At 40.9% G+C, this 19,728-nt stretch overlaps 1 protein-coding gene across 1 annotated transcript in view; it reads right to left on the reverse strand.

Moving 5' to 3' along the window:
• The window catches only part of SDC2 (syndecan 2), a 116,066-nt gene that overhangs the window by 10,685 nt on the left and 85,653 nt on the right, over positions 1–19,728 (reverse strand). Inside the window, exon 2 of the mRNA XM_090283539.1 lies at positions 5,411–5,522. Within this exon, the coding sequence (XP_090139665.1) occupies positions 5,411–5,522 (112 nt within the window). The remainder of the gene's footprint in view (positions 1–5,410; positions 5,523–19,728) is intronic.

Consider the following 19,728-nt stretch of genomic DNA (forward strand, 5'->3'; position numbering starts at 1 on the left):
TCTTTCTTTTTACTTTTTCATTTGAGAATTTCTGACATTTAAGTACAACATTCCTTTTAAGTTCACCATGTGTCAAATTTGTAAAATCTCAAACGCAAACTCTGTAACTCAAACTAACCTTCTTCCTCAGACAGAAGCAAATGATGAGTACCTTAAATTCTTCACAGGATTGTGTTAATGTAACAAGCAGTTAAGAAATTCAGAGGTAACGTGCTGGGAATAGTACAATGGCTATCACTATGATTTATTTTTTAATATTTTAATATATCACTGTCTCCTTTAGTTTCAGTATGCACACTCATTATATAGAGAAGAAATGATAGGTGAATTGGAATAAATACGGGATTTGGCACTAAACAAACAAACCAACAAACCTAGTGCTGGTTCTGACATTTATTAGCTCTGTGACCTTGGGCAAGTAATGCTTGAGTCTTAGTTTCTTCATAATTCATAATTCTCAGAGGTTCAAATGTGATATATATTTGAAAGCATTTTGTACACATAAAATGTTAGGTGACTATGTGATTAGTAACAAGGGCTCCCGAAATACATTGCTCTTTTGTATCAACCTACCTGGTTTCCCATCAAAGTTTTACACACAATATGCTTGATCTTCTCTTCCTACAATGAATCATTTTCTTACAAATGTTTTTTTTCATGAGAAATAAAAAAATTTTAAGGGCTTTCAAGACTCCCTTGGTTTACAATAGCTACAAATATGAATCACCAAACTAGAAGTGTGGAGAATCTGTTGTAAGGGAGCAGAGATTGTGAAAAGTAGAAAATTCCCTCAAGCTAGCACTTATTAAGTTAGAGACAGAAGACTGATCCGCCTCGGGCAGCTCTTCTACAGTATTTAGTATCTTTATCAAAAACACTGATCCTCTTGCCAAAACCAGAAACCTGGCAGCCTACTTGACCCCACCTCCCTCAACCCTGACTTTCAGCTCTCACTGTTCTCTCTGCCTGAGACGTCCTACCCAGAGCCTAGATGTTCCCACCTGGGAGACTCCTACTTACACTAACCTGACCAGAAGCAACATTATCACCCCCACTTCCACTCCATTGTGTAACTTCCTTTCTCTTAAGTTGCCAATTTTTAGGAATCTCTTCCTAAAATTTTTTTGTTTATTCTACTTATAAAAAGAATACATGTTAAGAATAAGAATATATTTTCACTGATGAAAGTTGGAAACATGGAAATACAGAAAGGAATAAATAAAATTATTTCACCAGCAGAGAAAGCATTGTTAGCTTTTTATTTACTGACGTTTTCCTAACGCCTAGAATGGTATCTGTTCCTCCATGTGATGGGCACTTAACAAATACTCATTGAATAAATGAATAAAGATCCTCTGTATCTTCTCATCTTCTAATGAGTTTTTCATTTCTGATACAAATTTCCACTCTCCAAGGCCTCTTTCCAGCTCTCAGAATGCTCTTTTTTTATAGTATCCTCTTCTTGTTTCACCATTAAAAGCATCTTCCTATCTCTCCAAATGTAATACAATGGTCTGTAAGTTCTCCTCTTGCTGTTTCTGTCCTCTCCCAATTTTGGGGTGTGGGGAGGTCTCTATCTTTCATATTACAAATCTTTCCATAAACATCGAGGGTTGTATTTTCACATATAAGAGGGAAATACCAAAACGCTGACCAGAAGTTCTGGGCACACAGGAGAGGTTTGTCAGATGTGGGCATCGTGAGTCAAGACAGAGCTGTGTGTTTTGTCAGAGAGCTCCCAATACAAGTATATGGAGTTGTTTCCTTTGAGTGGATCCAAGTCCCCAGAGAGCGTACAGGCCAGACTGTCAGTGTTCCAGAACCGATAGGGAGGAGACAGCTGGGAATAGCTCAGCATGCAATAACTCTTAGTCTAGGGACTAGTTCTCTCTGCTTTCAATATAGTACCCCAACTCCATCTGTGCCTGGTACACTTCCAGTGCAAAGACCCTCTCTTCTATCCCCTCCAGATAATAAACCTCCAGTTTTCTTCTGAGATTGGGAGCATGAGTCCCTTTGCTGCATTATGGTAGGAAGGAATCAGGGAATCTGCTTGCTGCTGCTGCTGCTTCTTTTCTTTCAAATAGTCAATATTTATATAGTATTTATTATATGCTAGGCATTGTTCTAAACACTTTACATACATTAACTATGTAACCCAGTGTGGTGGGTACAATTGTTTTCCACATTTCACATATGAGGAAACTGAGGCACAGAGCGTTTACATATTGTACAATTTACCAAGGACAAATAGCTGATGTATGGCAGAACCAGGATGTTCACCCAGGCTTTGGCTCTAGGGTCTTTGCTCTTGATTACTACTTTACAGTTTACACTTGTTAGTTTTCCTTTGACTGCTTGCCTCTTAAACAGAATTTCGATCAATTATCCTGAGTTTAGTACCACTTCTACCCCCCTGTCTAGTGCCACCTCCTCCCAGGCCCCAAGGGGATTTGCTATGTCAAGTGGGTTGCTTCTTGGCGCCCTGCCCCACTCCCATTGCTGGCTAACTCAGCTTCCTCATCTCTGCCAACTTCATCACTTCTAGCCCATCTGATTCCCAGCTTCCAAAACACTGGCTTTTGTCTTGTCTACTGTTTCGTTTGTCCTTGTGAATTTAGGCCCAATTCCTTTACTGTCAGTTTAGTTGGGTATTAAAAGGTATGCGTATGTTCAACTTGCCATTTTTAACCAGGGCTCTACATTTAACCTGTAAATGTTTGATGTACAGCATTTGGCTATGTTACGTCACCCATGGCGTGGTGCTACAATTACTTTTTCTCATTTCTACATTTCTTTCATCAGACTCTTGGTTCCTTGAGGACAACAACCAAGTCTTTCTCATCCTTGTGTCCCAGGGAACATGGTAAAATGTCTGGCACATTGCAAATGTCTGTGAAATGTTTAAGTGAATGAGTGAGGTTTTCATATTTGCTAATGCCCATCTTAAGTCCACACCTGGACATACCCTCTGGGCCGATGGCCATTTTCCTCCAATCCATTTGCTTTCCCACAGGATAGTTTGACAGGAGTGAAGACAGGGAATAACACTGGCCAAAACCCTGGGGTACCCTAGTGTCCAGCTGGGGCTGGCCATGAGCTAGGCAGGGTGTTCTAATTCTAGAGTGGGGTCTTGTGACACGAGGAGGCAAGCCCAGAAAGGAGTGAAAGGGAACACACTCTCAAGCCCAACCCCTGGTCCACCATATCCCAGCTCCATTATGTTCTGACAGTGTGACCTGAGGCAAGTTACTTAATCTCTCTGTGCCTCAGGTTTTCTCCTGGGGAAAATGAAGACAGTAATAGAAACATCCTTACAGAGACGTTATAAGGATAGGAACAGTGTCTGAGCTCAGTACGTGCTCTATAACTTTTAGCTACAACTTCTACTATCTACATATAAGCTGAGAAATAACATCCTCAGGGTAGGGCAAAAGGCTTTCCAAAGTCCAAATGATGAAATTCTTTGCAGCAATTATCTGCCCCAAGCTAGGGTCAAGGCAGAAGCAATGCCAGCCCACACTGAGGCCTCAACTAGACCAATATGATTAGTGTGTTCAGGATTTCAAATGACCCACTCAAAACCCCTTTCACCCCAATGGGGAGAGGTGGGATTAGCAGAGGAACAGGACTGTGTATCTGCTTTCTTATATTAAACTTAAGGATAATCTTGGCAGAAATCAGCTGAATGACTTGGACAACAGCTACAGATCTCTGACAACTCTTAGATTCTAAGATCTGTGACATAGGGACAAAAAAGTTCCCATATTTATTATTTCTTGGGACATTTTGAAGACGACAGTTACAAAGCACTTTTGAGGTGCTAAGGAAAAAAGAAAGAGGTGCCATGAGTGAAATACATTAATAGAGCTGTGGGCTATGAAGAACCACTCTCTTCACACTCAATCTGTATGTGCAATTTCTATCACTCTCCTGAGAATCACTATGCCTATTTTTACATTAGGGTTGCACTGCAAGCTCATTGTTACTAGGTCAGTCACCATCTCTCTTGTCTTTTTCAGACCTGTCACTTTCTACCTTAAAGCACTCACTCTTACACAGTTAGAGCTCTACCAAAGACACAGCTGGTTTTAATCTGTTCTGTGTCATTCCGAAGCCCAGGCCAATCTGATTTTCAGATATCCATGTTCAGCATAACTTTTACTATCTGTTGAATTTACAATGAAAATTTAAAGCAAGAAAGTCCTGTATAAGACTTCCCTAGCATGCTGCTGACCATGAATTCCTGACTTGATCATTAATTAAATATATGCACAAGTTCTTTCTCAGCTTCTTAAGGGGCCATTCCTGGCATAGGTGAAACATTTACTAGGTACAGTAGATTGCAAAAATGGCCAGAATCATTTATTTCCCCTTGTATCCACATCCTCTGCATGTGACTTTGTAGCTCCTTTCACGACAAGGTGGAGTAATGAAATGGAAGCAAGCCTTATGACTTGCTTTGGCCAATAAAATGGGGTAGTGATGTTGTGCCAGTTCTAAGCTTAGGTTCCAAGAGGCTTTGCACACTTCTGCTCTCTTGGGATCTCTGCCTCTACCCTGGGAACAAATGGCTGACCTACTAGAGGATGAGAGACCATGTGGACAAAAGACAAGTCTGCCCAGTTTCTCCAGTGACATGACAAGAGTCCAGCCAAGGTCAGCAAAGCTGCATACCCAACCTGCAGCTGACCACTGACACGTGTGGGAATCCATTGAGCACAGCCTAAAATGCCACCCCATAGAATAATGAGCTGAATAAATGATTGTTATTTTTAGCCACTACATTTTGGGGTGGTTTGTTATACAGCATTGATGAAGCAACAGATAGCTGATACACCGAAGAGTTGAGGATATCCCTGTGTAATCATTTTATCTGGTTGTTATACTTTCCCTTTTACTTTTGGGCAGTATACTAGGAGTAAGAAAGTATAGCTCTCCTTGCCACAATCTTCAATATAAGGTTGGCAGTTTTATAAAACTAGTGTTTGAGGGGTTTATTTAAGGGTGATTCCTATGGCATCACTATGAAGGCCTTAACAAAAAAATAAAAATAAAAGCTAATGTTGGCAGAACAGTGACTGACCACCTGCCAAGCAGCAACCTCTAAGAGCTATAGATGCATCAACCCCTTTAATCCTCATAAGAAGCCTATGTGATAGTGACTTTCCATTCTATAAATGAGAAAACTGAGGTTCAGCTAAGTTGAATACACTCCCATGACCTCACAGCTTCAGTGATGGAGAGTTAGAATTCACATTCAGGCACTTGGACTCCAAAGAACACTCTCTCAACCACTATGCACCTGCCTGTCTCCCTGAAGTAAGTTCTAGGACACTGTGCATGTGTGTGTGTGTGCGCATGTGCAAGCATGAAGAATGTAGGTGAGAGTGGCAGTAGCCAGCCTTACCTGATCCCGATGCAGAAGCATAGTCATCGTCATCAATAGGATACACTCCTGAGGCATCTTCAACTGAGCTGTTGTCAAGGTACATGTCTTTATCAGATGTCAGCTCTGCCCTCTGAGAAAGGAGAGAGAAGGGATTCAGGATGGTGAGAAATTAAGAAATGTGCTTAATTATCTTACTCTTCAGGTTTACACTGTAGGGAGCAGCCCTCCCTCTCTTCCATTCCTGTGGGCCCCCATTTCTGGCCCTCTCCTCCCCTCAGGACTCCCTGACAATGGGCATGAAGGGTTGAGCACAGATGAATGTCCCCCCAGGGAAGCCCTTGTGGCCTAATCCAGTAGAATGAAGACGGCACAGAGACCTCGGCACCCATCAAATACTGAGTTTCAGTGGTCCCAGTGCCATTTTTAAGCCATCTCAGGCATTTGCTTTGTCACAAAGCTACCTTACTGGAAAAGCTACAAAACACTGAAATCATGTAAGACGTTCTTGGGGATGCATACAAAGGTATGACGATGCTTAGGCTAAATCATCACCCAGGGGAGAGGTCCACCAAGGAAGGCCACCAAGTGTTTGCAGGCCTGGCCATGCTCAGAGCCAAGAGCTCCCCAGTCTCCTCGGCAGTCCAGAGCTTTCTGCCAACAGCCCAGATGCGGGCAGATGCCACACAGAGCACCCTTCAAGGAGCAGAGCTGGTGAGGCTCAATGACAAAGGCAAAACCCCACCGCAAGCCCACTTCTAGGGCTCATTGGCTTGGCAGAGCCTTAATGACAAATGCAAATAAACCCACACAGGCACATTCTTTTTATATCACTGGCACTCGGTAATAGCAAACCACACGCTGAAGATGGCGAGGGATCAATCACTAAGTATGCCAGTTCCACAGCTTCTTAGCTCTTCAGTAAGAGTGTCAGTATTAAAATTCAACCCAATCCTGCCAAAAGAGTTCCATGCATGAATTGAAGGCAGAGTAGAAACATATATATATTTTTCAAATGGTTTTAGTAAATTGATATTTTATCACCAATATCTCATAAAAGCCCAGAAATAAATAAAGCAGACTCATGGCTTCTAAACAATATTTGTGTTTGGAAACAGGTAATGTCATTATTGTCCTATTTTTAAAATTCAAATTGAATGTTTGTTCCTAACAGGAATTATAAAAAATGTTTCCCTTACTACATTGGCTTTCATCAGATTTCCTCTTAAAATAAAACGTTCTGTTCTGTGACTGGAACCTTCCTAGGAGGACAGACGGGTCCAGCCCTCCACAACACTACCACTTTATTCTCTCAGGTTTCATCTGCTGGCTACAGACGCTGAAGTATTTTAAACCTGAGCCCATATTCCCCACCAGGCTTGAGAGCCAGGTGACAGGAAAGTATGGGAACCCATTTTCTTAGAGGCACCATACCGCCACATTCTGAGAACTGAACCCTTCGGGATTGGTTTTCCAGGGGGCTGGCCTGCAGGCATTGAATGACCACCCTGAGCCAAGAGTGTGCTGGCATTTTTCTGCTAGAATGGTCAGAGCTTAACTCTGCGATCTGAGGCTATCCTGCATTATACTGTTTCCAAGGCTATCACCATTCCAGGCCGAAATTCCCAAAGCTTGTGAACCGTATCAAGAGCCCTGCATTCCATAGCTCTGCTATCAACTTAAATGACCCCTATTTCACTCACAGCTCCTGGGAGGACAGCGACAGCACCTCAGTTCATCATTAATCTACCCCAACTCCCTGCAGTCACAGTGCTTGGCAGATAGGAGGCGCTCAATTAATGCTGCTTGAGCTACATCTACATGTGCTTCCCACCTAAAAGCAATTCTCAGTCTTGCTTGAATTAACCTTTGTCCTGTGCATTTCATCTGGAGCGCCCCTCTCCTTTCTAAAATCCTGTCTACTCCAAACAGCCTCTCACTTCTCCAGTCCTTGTATGTTCCCCAGTAATAAACTACTATTTTGGATTCTGTAGCATATGAACATTTAAGACATAAACTGTCATGGTTACTTTTAACCGTCACAGGTGTATTTCTCTTGCCCCTCAGCTGAATACAACTCACTGAAGGCAGGTCTTCAATGGCCTGTGTATGCTCCCTGTCCCTTTCAAAGTGCATGGTTACTTAATAAATATTTGTCAACTGAGATTACCTAAAACAAATTAGCCTTTGTCTCAGGTTTCAGAGTTAACACATGTCACAAGACTCCATGGTTCCTATCATTAAAATCCCACACTTCTAAGCCTGAGTGATCATCTGCCCCATGCATGTTGCCTTGCATCCAGTTAAGTAACCTAAGTCTTAAAAGTAAGTGAAAGACTCCATTTACATATTAGCAACTCATTGAATGACTCTCATTTTCCTCTGGGCTCTGTAAAAGAAGTTTGAGGCAGCATGGGTATCACTAAAATATTTGATCCCTGTGTGTAAATTAAATTTCTATTCATTAGGTGACCCAGTTGTCCAGACAGGCACATCTGTCAAACTAACAGGCAGATGGGCAGAAACATCTCCCAGAGATTCTGGCCACCTCCCAGTTCCCACAGCTCAAGCACAGTGAGTAGCCTGACAAGCACTGACTTCCCCGGGACCATGACTCTTTAGGAAGAGCTGTCAGGCCTGAATTACTACAAGTTTTGGGGGTGGAGGTCAGGGCACATCTAGACAAGCTGACTTGCCCTTGGCTACTTGAGATTTGCAGGACTCCAGGGTGGTCCAGGGGCTGGCAACAGTTTTAATGTGCTTAAATGCAGCTAAAGTTATTTATCCCTCTACCGCCCAGTGGGGTGCAAATAATTCCACATCAAACTAACAGTCATCTCCTGCTCTAATATCGGGGGCACCAAGTGCATAAGAGGAATCCCCAAAATCCCTCCAGAGTCCAATTTAATAACAAGTAGGCCCTTCTCACTTTGTAGCAGATAATGCTCAAAGAATACCTCCAGTATCTTTTCTTAATTTAAACAAAAAATCTTTCCAAACATGACACATTTCTTTTTGTGAAGACTCACACTGTGCTGAAAGGATTTTTGCAGTTAACATGCCTGCAGAGGGAAGTGTATTACGCACCAGCATTTCCTTGAGACAAGGAGATGTGCATCTTTCAAAAGCCATCAAAACGGGTAACTCAAGAGAACTGCTTTTACACCTAGCCAGCTGTCTGCCTCCCAATGCAGAACACTTCAAGGCACCCTCAGAACACCCTCCTGCAGGATGAGACAGAGCCACCTGAGGAAAGTCACCAGGAGGAAAAGGCACAGAGGTGCAGCCCCTGCGTGCAGAGCAGCGGCCTGACTGGAGGATTTCACCATGAGGTTGTTTAATTTGGGACTAACCATTTCTGTGGGGCAGTGTCAATACTGTTGGCTAATAGGGGTTGGAGTATAAGCTGGAAGACAAACAAAGCTGGTCTTTCAGACCTTTCCCCCTTGGCTGATGCAAGCTGTACACACCAGAGAGCAGAGGGAAGTTGTGGAAAGCAACTAGGTATGACTCATGGGGGTGGGGTGGGGGGCTGACTGCAGACCTAGAAAGACGTTCCTGCTTTATGCCACGTTCCTGCTTTATGCCACGTTCCGCCATGGAAACTGAAGCACTAATACAAGGCAGTTCTTCCCAGAAGAGGATGCACTTCTGACTCAGTTTTGTATCCCCACAGTGCCTAGAAGAGGAAAAGCAAGGGACATATTTGTCCCCTAACTCTATCTCTCCTGTTCTAGTCTCCAAACTGCAGCAACTTCATAATCTAGGGCCTGGACTAGGGCCCCCCTGCTTAGTCACCTGCTCAAGTCTTTGTCTTTGAATCCATTCTCTGAAGAGGGACCATTCCTAAACATAACCATGCTGCCCCGCTGCTAGACCCCTTATTGGCTCCCTATCATCTATAAGATAAAATAAAAACTCCTTAGTCTTGAAAGTTCTTTTACCATGTGGCCTCCCCTGCAGTTCCAGTGCCAGCTGGTGTCACTTCTACCCAAACGTCCAGCTCCATGACCCAAATTCCTTGAGACCTGGTGACACCCATTTCCTTTACATAAGTCCCCTAAGAGGAAACATATCCCTTTAAGGATGGAAAGGTGAGGAAAGCTGATGATCTAGGTCCTACATACTTGAGGATGATGAAAACTGGTATTTTGTTAAAATGATTCAGCCCAAACACACATGGTATTTGTAATAAATAGGAAGAGAAATGTTAAGTCTATGCATAAAAGACCATCAAGTGCACAAATCTTGATTTTAGTAAGACGTACCTCAAATCTGTCAGTTTTCTCCACAATGATTAATTGTGAGACAGTAACTGAACAGATCTAATCGTTGGATTTTTCTCATGTAGGGAAAGTCTGTATCGAACAACTTAACGCTTCAACCTGCCAGTGTGAAAATCTGTTATTTAGAAATCCGAGCTCCTCCTTGAAAGAAACACTGCTTTATCTACTAGATGAACGCCCTCTAAATGCCTTAAACTAGTGCAACCAATAAGATAATTAAAAGCTCAAAGCAGTAGGTGTTAAATTTACATGGTTTAAATTTAGGTGAATAACACACTCAGAAAGTAGAAAACCTAACTACTTATGAATACGATCCACCCCAGGACCCAGCTTTCAGAAAATTAGCCTTTGCACATAATAGTAAAATACTCACATTCTGTATCAACTACTCAGATGATGCCTCTTAGTTTCAGGATAAAGGCACATCCAGTCTTGATTTAAATTCAAACGTCTACTAACTTTTATGGTGATTACAAAGTGGCAAACGTGCTGTAATATTAGCTTATCTTTCCAGAGGTGACTAAATCAGCTATTTTATTACTAGCTAATACATATATTAAATAAAATAATTTCTCCTGCACACTTGCTCAGAAATGATATACTTGTCCTTAAGATGAACTTTCCAGTATAGCCCAAAGGAACATATAATCTTAGAGCTTGACCAGATATTATAGGCATCAAGATCACCTATTTTTTTTTTTCAAAAGAGACAGAATACCACAGCAGCAAATCAACTTAAAATCAGTCAGTCTAGTTAGTGGCCAAAATGGGGCCCAAAACTCTGGTCACCTTACTCTGGGTTATTCCTGTCGCACTGTAATGACCCATAACATTACAGTATCAAAGCCATTCAGCCTGGGATTCAAAAGGACTGGCTCTAGCTAACTGTTAAATGTTTCTTATGTGCCAGGCATTTTGTGCTAAATGTGTTTTGTAAGCACTGGCACACTGACGCGTAATCATCTCAGCAATCTCTACTACACACCAAGGAATTGAGGTGTGCCCAAAGACCTCCAGCTCAGATTGGGGAGCGGCGATTCCAGGCCATCTCAACTTCAATGTGTGCACTCAACGGGAGTGTTGGCCATGCCGTGTCTTCTTCCCCCACCCTTTGCTTGTGATTTGTACATAATCATAAAAAGGCCCCGAGAAGAACAGTAATAATCATGTTGAACTCTGCTTGATTCAGCACTTTCAAACTTTGGCCATGGAAATTCTCTCCTCAGAATACCTATCTAATGTCTTTTAGAGCTAGCATTCCTGGCATCATATGGGAAAATTCTGCATTAGTTAAAGAGTTCTTGCTTAAGAGTTTCTTCTCTGCCTAATGTCCTGTAAGTTCCCCATATGGGAGAGGCCTGAAGCCATGTAGAGCAAATGTCATTCATTCATTTTTAGTAATACCTTCCCTCTATCTGGTGTCCCTGTGAACCAAAGATGTAATAGAAAGAACCTTATGTTTATTACTAGAAAAACATACTGTTGTTCTTGAATATGTAATGCATGACTGATATATAAGTTTATAATTAAATATGTTGTATTTTAAAAGACTTATTTTAAAGGTTTGTTTACAGACAACTACCTGTACCTAATCATGTACCAGGGTTACTTTACTATTCTGTATGTAACACATACAAAAGCCAAGGTCAAAGATGAGGTCACAGATGAGAAAAAAATTTTTAAATCCCTGCCTAAGAAAGGTCCTTAGCTCACAACTATTTCAAACAGCTATGTTAGGTTTTTAATTAAATAGAAGGTTTTTTAAGAAACACTTCAGCATATCTTCCTTCCACAGAGTGGAAGTATGAATTTAAATTATTTACTAGTACAAATTGGGAAATAAACCCAATTCTGAAAAAAAAAAAAAAAGTCAGGTTTTATGAAGGTAGAACCACATTTGGATGTGAAGTGTGAGGCCAAAGGATGACCAGGCTGCTCATAAAAAAGTAAAATAAAATAAAAATCAAATTAATAAAAGTCAAATCACAGGCAACTGGAGAGAAATATGACTGGTTCTATGAACCTTTAGAAACAAACCAAGGTAGGGCAGATGACAAGTCCTATGGTGTCTATATTCCTTCAAGTCTGTACCAATCATTTGGAACTCAGCACTGAGGCTGAATTTTCCTGGTGGATGGTTCCCACAGTGTGGGACTCTTTCTCATCACTTAGAATGTACATTTGTGGAAGAGGGCCCAGACCAGGACCAAGTCTGAAGAGCCCGGGAAGGGTAAATGCTCAACAAAAAGCACAGAAGTCACATTTTCCTGAAAGGCTGAACCTAACTGTTAAGCCATTTGGTGAAACAAAATAATCATATGAGGTCTTTCCAGAAACTGTCAGCAATTGTTAACATAACTATTTGTGTGACATCAATGTAACCTGGCAGCCAAGAGAGTAGACTGGAATGTGCATGTGTGAACAATGACGACTTCACTGTGCTAGTCAGTGGGGTGGTAGATGTTGAGTGAGCATGTGTACTGTGTGGCTGTTGAATTCAAAATGAGCGAGTAGAGCAATGAATCTGCATCAAATTTTGTGTTAAGCTTGAACATTCCACTGAGGAAATGATTTGGATGATTCAGAAGGCTGCAGCTACGGGCAACTGGTGATTGGCAGCTTCATCACGACAACGCACACACTCATGTATCATGTCTTCTGCAGAGTTTTTGGCAAAACATCAAATCACTTAGGTTCCCTACAGCTCAGATTTGGTACCTTGCACTTCTGGCTTTTCCTAAAACTAAAGTCACCTTTGAAAGGGAAGATTTCAGACCATTAATGAAATTCAGGAAAATATGATGGGGTAGCTAATGGCAATTGGGAGAACTGTGTGAGGTCCCCAGGTGCCTACTTTGAAGGGGACTGAGGTGTCACTGTGCTATGTACAATGTTTCTCATATCTTGTATCTCCTTCAATAAATGTCTCTATTTGTCATAGTACATGGCTGGATACCTTCTGGACAGACCTAGTACTTTTGAAAGAAGTTACTTGGTTACCTCACATCTGGGAAAACTAAATCAACATTCTCTTACTCAGTTGCTTTAAAAAGGGCAGCCTGGAATTCAGCCTTATAACTAGCTGTGAGAAGGACTGCCAGGAAGATAAGTATGACCTTAGAAGAAATGGCCAACTCATTAAGAACGCCTCCAACGAGCCAGGCAGGCAGAGCGCTAGTCTTTGGAGAACACTTAAATGGCTGAAAAGCATTTCAAAAAACAACACTGAGCTAGTGCACTTAACTGCAGAAAATTTCCTCTTTGTCTTAAAAAAAAAAACAACTGAATGCGGTTCAAAGCATTTAGATTTCCTAGCCAGCAAAGCTCAGATAAAATCTTTCTTTAATAAAATGCTCAGCACAATAATCAGCATGCTAAACAACAACAACAAATTTTGCCAAAGGATCATTTGGCTCATCTAAATATGTATTTATGGTTAGATAGGATCGATATCATTTTCAGAGAGAGTGCCTCACCATATGTACGTTGGTGTAGCTGGTACTTCACAATTATTTTTCTTCCTATGATGTTTGTCTGTTGAGCCTACAAAATAGTAACTGCGCTCAATAAGTGGATGGTTGGAGAAATTTAAGAGCATCTCAGATATGATGATTCAGAAGATCTCGTATGCTATCTAAGCACCCTCCTCCCCTCCCCAGCATGAGGACACACAAAAAAGGCAGCATGCAAGCCTCCCAGGTGCATTTCCCTTTAGTCTAGAACATAGTAACAATGAACAGCCCTAATTGCAGACACTCATTGAGAAGATGCTCATGAACCAATCATCGTATTGCTGGCACATCACCTACAAACTCCTGTGACCCAAACCCCAGTTTCGATAAGCCACCATTTCCTGAAGTTCTAAGAACCCTTAACTAAATAATCTGAGCCGAAAAAAATCTAAACTTCGCCCCCAAATTCTTGACAGACCCTATACTAGAGAAATGACAAAGCTAGAGAAATGACAAAGACAACTCTTTAAAAAGAAAATATCTCACCTGAAGGGAACTTCCCTTTTATGTCATTTTGAAACTTCCGAAATAGCTGAATTACAAAATTCACTCAATAAGTTTTAAAAAAATGCTCCTCCTGAAATTGATTTATTGCTAATATTAATAAAAAACCAATCTTCCTCTGCTATCAGAAAGTCCACTGGGGGATGGGGGAGGGTAAATACCAAAAGCAGAATACATCAACAATTCTTATTTCTGTTTCTGGGGAAGGGTTTGGATTCCTGATCCAGAGAGAGAAGGGAAGCAACCTTTGTCTTGAATTAAATTTGTTGGCAACCAAAACAGAGTTCTCTGAAGCAATGTATGTGAAAGCAATGCCTGTGACTTCGAGTAGGGCTATGTTGAATATGCATGACACACACCAGGAAAATGTTCATTCCTTACAGATGTGCTCCAAGTCCTGCTTTCTTCCTTTTTTGGAATATCAAACAGAGGGTAGAAGTTTTTTCATGTTATTCTAAGCAATGCTGCCTCCCCACCGCTCAAGCTAGAATATTTCAGTATTTATTTTGCTATCCATATGACCACAGTTTAGACTAGAGTAAAAATAGAAGCCATGTGAGCCTAACCTGAAAAGTCCCAAGTGCCCGAGAGGGTCAGTCTTAACATATTCTAACTGAAATAACGAGATTCTGTTTCCTGGTGGAGTTTGGCAGGAAAAAAGAGATTTGGAATTTATTTCTAATTCAGAAGTGTTTTGTAAAAACTACCATAATGGAACAGACTCCAATGCAAGTGCAGGAAGCCAACAGGCTCCGGTTTAGATTTAATAATTTACTCTAAGGGTTTTTCAACTACTATAATTTGAGGCCCTGAGGTATAGCCACTGCTATCTCCACCCTGTATGGGGACTGACAGAATGCCACAGGAAGCCTTTGGGACAGGAAAATGGAAAGACTCTAGGTCCAAAGGGTAGACCTTGCCCTTCCAGACTCGGCTGACGCAGAGAAAGAACCTGTGCTTCACAGATGTTGATAAATAGAATTTCCAAATAGCCTGTATCGCAGAAGTGTAAGCTAGCATTGAGACTGAATATTAATAGGAATATGGACATTTTACTCCTGGCTTGTAACACTAAGCTTGGACCATTTACTAGATCCCAACGAACAGAAAGTGGCATTAGCCCTGTGGGAAGCACTCTGGTAATACGTTATAAGAAAATCTGAAATCTTTTATACCATCTGATCAGAAAGTTTGACTCTCAGGAATTATCCTAAGGAAACAGTCTAAAAACAGGAAAAGTTCGGGTGTTTACTATTGCATTAAAGTAAAATCACTGTGTATGTCAATTATACCTCAATGGGGAGGAAAAAAGAAAGATCACTTAGACACCTAAGTGCCAACTACAGACATGTAGCTATGTGGTTATGTAAATTACGTATGACACATGAATTTTCTCAACATAGCCATTAAATGTCACATAGCACAAAGCAATGAGGAAAAATGTTTAGACTATACATTAAATTTAAAAAGCATATGTTATTGTAATATTTCCTAATATTACAACTCTTATTAAAATTTCACATCCATTTGACCAAGTATTGAAATAGGAATGGAAAACAAAGAGAGGAAAGGTGAAGTGGGCTTGTGAATGTTTTCTTTCCTAAGTGATATCACTGTTATATTAAAAATATATGTATGTATATACATATATACACACACACACACACACACATACATATGGTGCTAAATGTACAGAAAGCACAAGACCAATGAGTCATGGTCATAGATGACCAAGGACCAGTTACCAGTGTACAAATGACTTCTGGAAAGTTAATTATTAATTATTTAACAGTTAATGCATTTGAACAAGAGATAGGTGCATTATATTTTTAAAAATCTAAGAAAAGTATCGTATGGGTGTATGAGTGACAAGCATGACACAAAACTTCACACTGGAGGAAAGTGCCACAGAATGACACAACTGTGCTCGGGTCACTCCTAATCCATTTTATCTGAAGTCATGAAGACAAAGGTTGAGTAAAATGAGTAGTCAATTACAAGATTCTCGGTCTTAAAATTTCCTGAGTCTAATTACCCATCTCATTAGCTACCTTTTCCTCCTGGGTTATTTATTTATTTATTTATTTATTTATTTAAAATAATTTATTTATTTGTTTATTTATTTTAGAGAGAGGGGAAAGGAGAAAGAGAGGGAGGGAAACATCACTGTGTGGTTGCCTCTCACTTGCGCCCCCAACTGGGGACCTGACATGCAACCTAGTCATGTGCCCTGACTGGGTCCTCCTGGGTTATTTAAAGCAAGGAAGCCATTCCTTGAGGTGAGGTTGCTGGGTTTTCCAGTGAACAAGTGCCCTTCCAGCTTGGTTCCAGGCAGTGGCGGCCAAGCCAGCAAGCCCTGCAGATGTTCCACACTGTTCCTGCTTTTCAGGGCCCTTCTGCTAAACTTACCTCATCTGTCTGTAAGGGAAGCCTCTCATTCTGCCGATCCTTTTGCTGATTCCAGAAAACCTTTGGGTGGACACAGTGACTACCTAACCTAGCAGAGCTTTTTCAGAGGTATTTACAGCTGGTTCCTTATGCTGGAAAGAAACAAAGCTAAACAGACGGGGATAAATCAAAGGGTGAAGAGACCACCAATTTCAACACGGGAGTCAAGCGCTTCTAAACTGTTAACAGTCAAAGACAAGTCACAATGGGGCCAGCACTGTGGGCCCAAAGATTATTCACATTCCTGATACCTACCGGAATAATATCCTGATTCTGCCTAAGACCCACAGCCCCAGGCCCTGTGTTTCTTGTTGTTATAGTATAAAGGAACTGTCCTTGACCAAACGTTTTAACCAACTAAAATAAACAACGAGGGCCAAGCAGCTTTTAAAGAAATTGTTTCCTTAATGGAAGAACCAGGAAAGGATTTAAAGGTATTAGAGTACATGATGAAATCCATCATAGACTCTGGAGGAAATTCCCCAAGAAATGGAGCCTTCCCCAGCCTGCAGCAAGACACTTGAGGCAGAAATAAGAGCTCCCAGCCAAAAGGACGTGCTTCACGTGGACTGTGTGTGCAGTCACAGGACTCGTGCCATGTCTAAGCAAGTGCACTGTAGAAAGCACTTCTCTCGGTGTCTGCATAATTTATTTGAAGATAACATTTATGGTCGTGCCAAATGAAGGGGGAAGAAAACTTGTGGACAGTAATATTTTTTCCACCAATGATAAATATTCTGTTGGCTGTGCAAACTGACATGTGACCAAAGCTTTCAAAAATCCAAAATGTAACCTAATCCATCTCGGCGCTGCCTTCTGTCTTTCTGATCTACCTCCATCAGAACCTCCATATGAAGACACTCTGCTGACAGAACCGTGCGTGTACTCTTGTTCTTATGGGAATACGGAATATGAGAGGAAAGAGGAAACTTGGCAAGATGGTAAAATTACATGCTCCATTAAAAACAATAATATTTAAAAAGCACTTGAGAGAATATATTTTAAAAGAGCATATTATTATTATTAATGCCCCCAAAACGAGGGGGCGATTCATGGTAATTCAGTGATAATTAAGTTTCGGTTGGAACACACATATTCAAAAGCACCATTTCGTAAGAGACATAGAATTTAGTTTTCCAAAAATATGGGACATAGAGAAAAGCAAATAGTGATGAGTCAAAAACACATCTGACCATCTGAAGGAATTTTTTTTCCTCCAAGTGAATCCAGTAATAAAAGCAGCCTACCAGCTATTTCCCCCAGTTCTGAAGCAAGCCCTACAAAAGCCTCTGTGGTGATTTAGCATCCGAGGGTACTGAATTAAAATCAATGATGATAAACGGAACACTGTTTTCTAAAAATTCACACATCCCCAAAGTAATGGGTCACCCCGCCTCCGGAGAGTACCTCTGCCCACAGTCAAGTTTATTATTTAATTGGTAGAAGATCAGCATGCAGCCTGAGAATAACCTGGTCATGGTGCTAAAGTGTTAAGAGGCCCATGAAGATGCATCCTCTCCTCACAGGTCTCAGGATATGGAGGCTGGGGAGCTATCAGATTCTATTGCCTCTCACTTCAACTGAACACACCTGCCTATAGCCAAGGCTCTGGAACAACGACGTACTTCCGACTCTCTTCTTGCTGCTTAACCTTACACAGTGCTCGTAGAAAAATAACTTGGCTCTTGCCCCTGCTGCTTCGGAGGTTGAATGACCGCAGCTGCCAGGGTAACCTCTCTGGCATGCAAGCCAATAGCTCCTCACCTAATAGCCTTTCCTCTGCCTCGCTACCCTGCCCCACCGGTGACAGCCACAATCCCTTCAAGCGGACACATTGCAGCACAGCCCCCATGGAAACTCATTTGGAACTGCTGAAGCTCATACCAAAGAATAATGTTTTTAATACAGATTATTCTTTTAAAATCCTTTACAAAAGCAGCAGTAATCAATCGTGCTGGGGGGCTCTGTAAAAAGCTGCCACTTGGAAATCACTAATATTGATTCTTTTCCCATTCATGGCTTTTAAGGAAACAATCCCATGCTAAGAAACCATAATCAATTTCTCTGAACTTTGCTAACATGAAACAGCATCTCAATTGAAATATATTTTTAAAAATTAAATTAAAACCATAGCAGATATAAAAAATCCATTCGTTATCCTGCCTTTCATTCAAGGGATATGTTTGCTTTTAAAAGAAAAGTTGGTCGAACAAATGCAATAATTATTAAATACTGACTAAACCTTAGCAACTCTTGTAAGGATTGTTTAGCAGGTGACACTAGCTGAAAGATTAAAGGGAAATCTGTCTTCATCTGAGATCTGGCATTTCCCATTCTTCATTTGTAAGATAATACACTGTTTTCTTGTGCCTATTCTTAGAGAAAACTATCAATTCTAAGCCTGTGTTTATAGACACTCATGATTCCAAGCAGTCACATCCTAACGGAACTTCCAAAAAACAGAATATTTTAAGTCTTTTCACAGGAATTATAGTAGATATATTTATTCCATCAACTTTGCCTTTCTTAGGCCTCTTAGAAACTCAAGCATTTCAAAAGGTGAAAAGCCAATATTTAAAGCTACAATGTGCAAAGAGTGTTATTTGGCATTTTCACTTAAAGGTGATATTAAAAACCCTCACCAGCATCAAGAGCTAATTTCCAGGTTAGCCTTTAAGGAAAAGAACAATTTAATGTAATGCCTGTTATCTGTACTTCTGTTTAGAAAAAGAAAAACAAAGTCTTCATGAAAATGCCATACGTAAAATGAATACAGAACTGAAATCTAAGTGGACTGACAGCCCATAATACTTTGTGTCAGTGTGGCACTCATCACATGAAGAAAATTAGATCTGATCAAATCCAAAAAGCTGGCAAAAAAAGGGGAAAAGCCAAGAAAACTTAACTGCCATTTGCTTTGTTGCCAAATAAGAGTAATTTTGGTTTGAAGGCAATAAGCTACAATTTTTGTAGCAAATATTTGATATTCATTCAGGTTTCACATTCCTGCCATCCAACAACCACATGAGTTTACTGAAGGGGTGGGTATACAATTTGCCAATTTATTAGTTGTGAAGTTTAACTCCTTCTCCACACCCACCCCAACCCCTCAAATTAGAGAAGGCCTCTGCTTTTTCACCAAACTAAAGAAGCAAGAGCTGAGTTCTGTAAAACTCCTTAACACTGGCTGATCAAGGGCCTAACCTTTTGTCCAGCCCTGCCTCCTGGGGCCGTCACACAAGGAGGATTTTACAGCTTCACTGGCCCCAGCAACCTTTTTATCCCCAGTAAGTTATTTTAAGCAACTTTTCTCCAGCAAACAAATCTCTGGCCTTCCTCTCTGCCATTGTAAAATTGTCACAGCACAAAACAGTTAAGCACTGAAACCAGAATCAGCCTGGTCAACTAATTTCAATTCCATCCTTCTACTTGAATGCTCTAGATCAAGGCTGTCTGATAAAATTTACTGTGACAACAGCAATGTTTCATATGTGCCTTGTCCAAAGTGACAGCCACTAGCCATGTATGGCTATTGAGCAGTTGAAGTGTGGTTAATGCTACAGACCCAATGATGTTTTTTTAACTTACT

The sequence above is a fragment of the Furipterus horrens genome, unplaced genomic scaffold, assembly GCF_987537825.1.
Source record: "Furipterus horrens unplaced genomic scaffold, mFurHor1.1.pri manual_scaffold_7, whole genome shotgun sequence".
In the NCBI taxonomy this organism is placed as follows: domain Eukaryota; kingdom Metazoa; phylum Chordata; class Mammalia; order Chiroptera; family Furipteridae; genus Furipterus; species Furipterus horrens.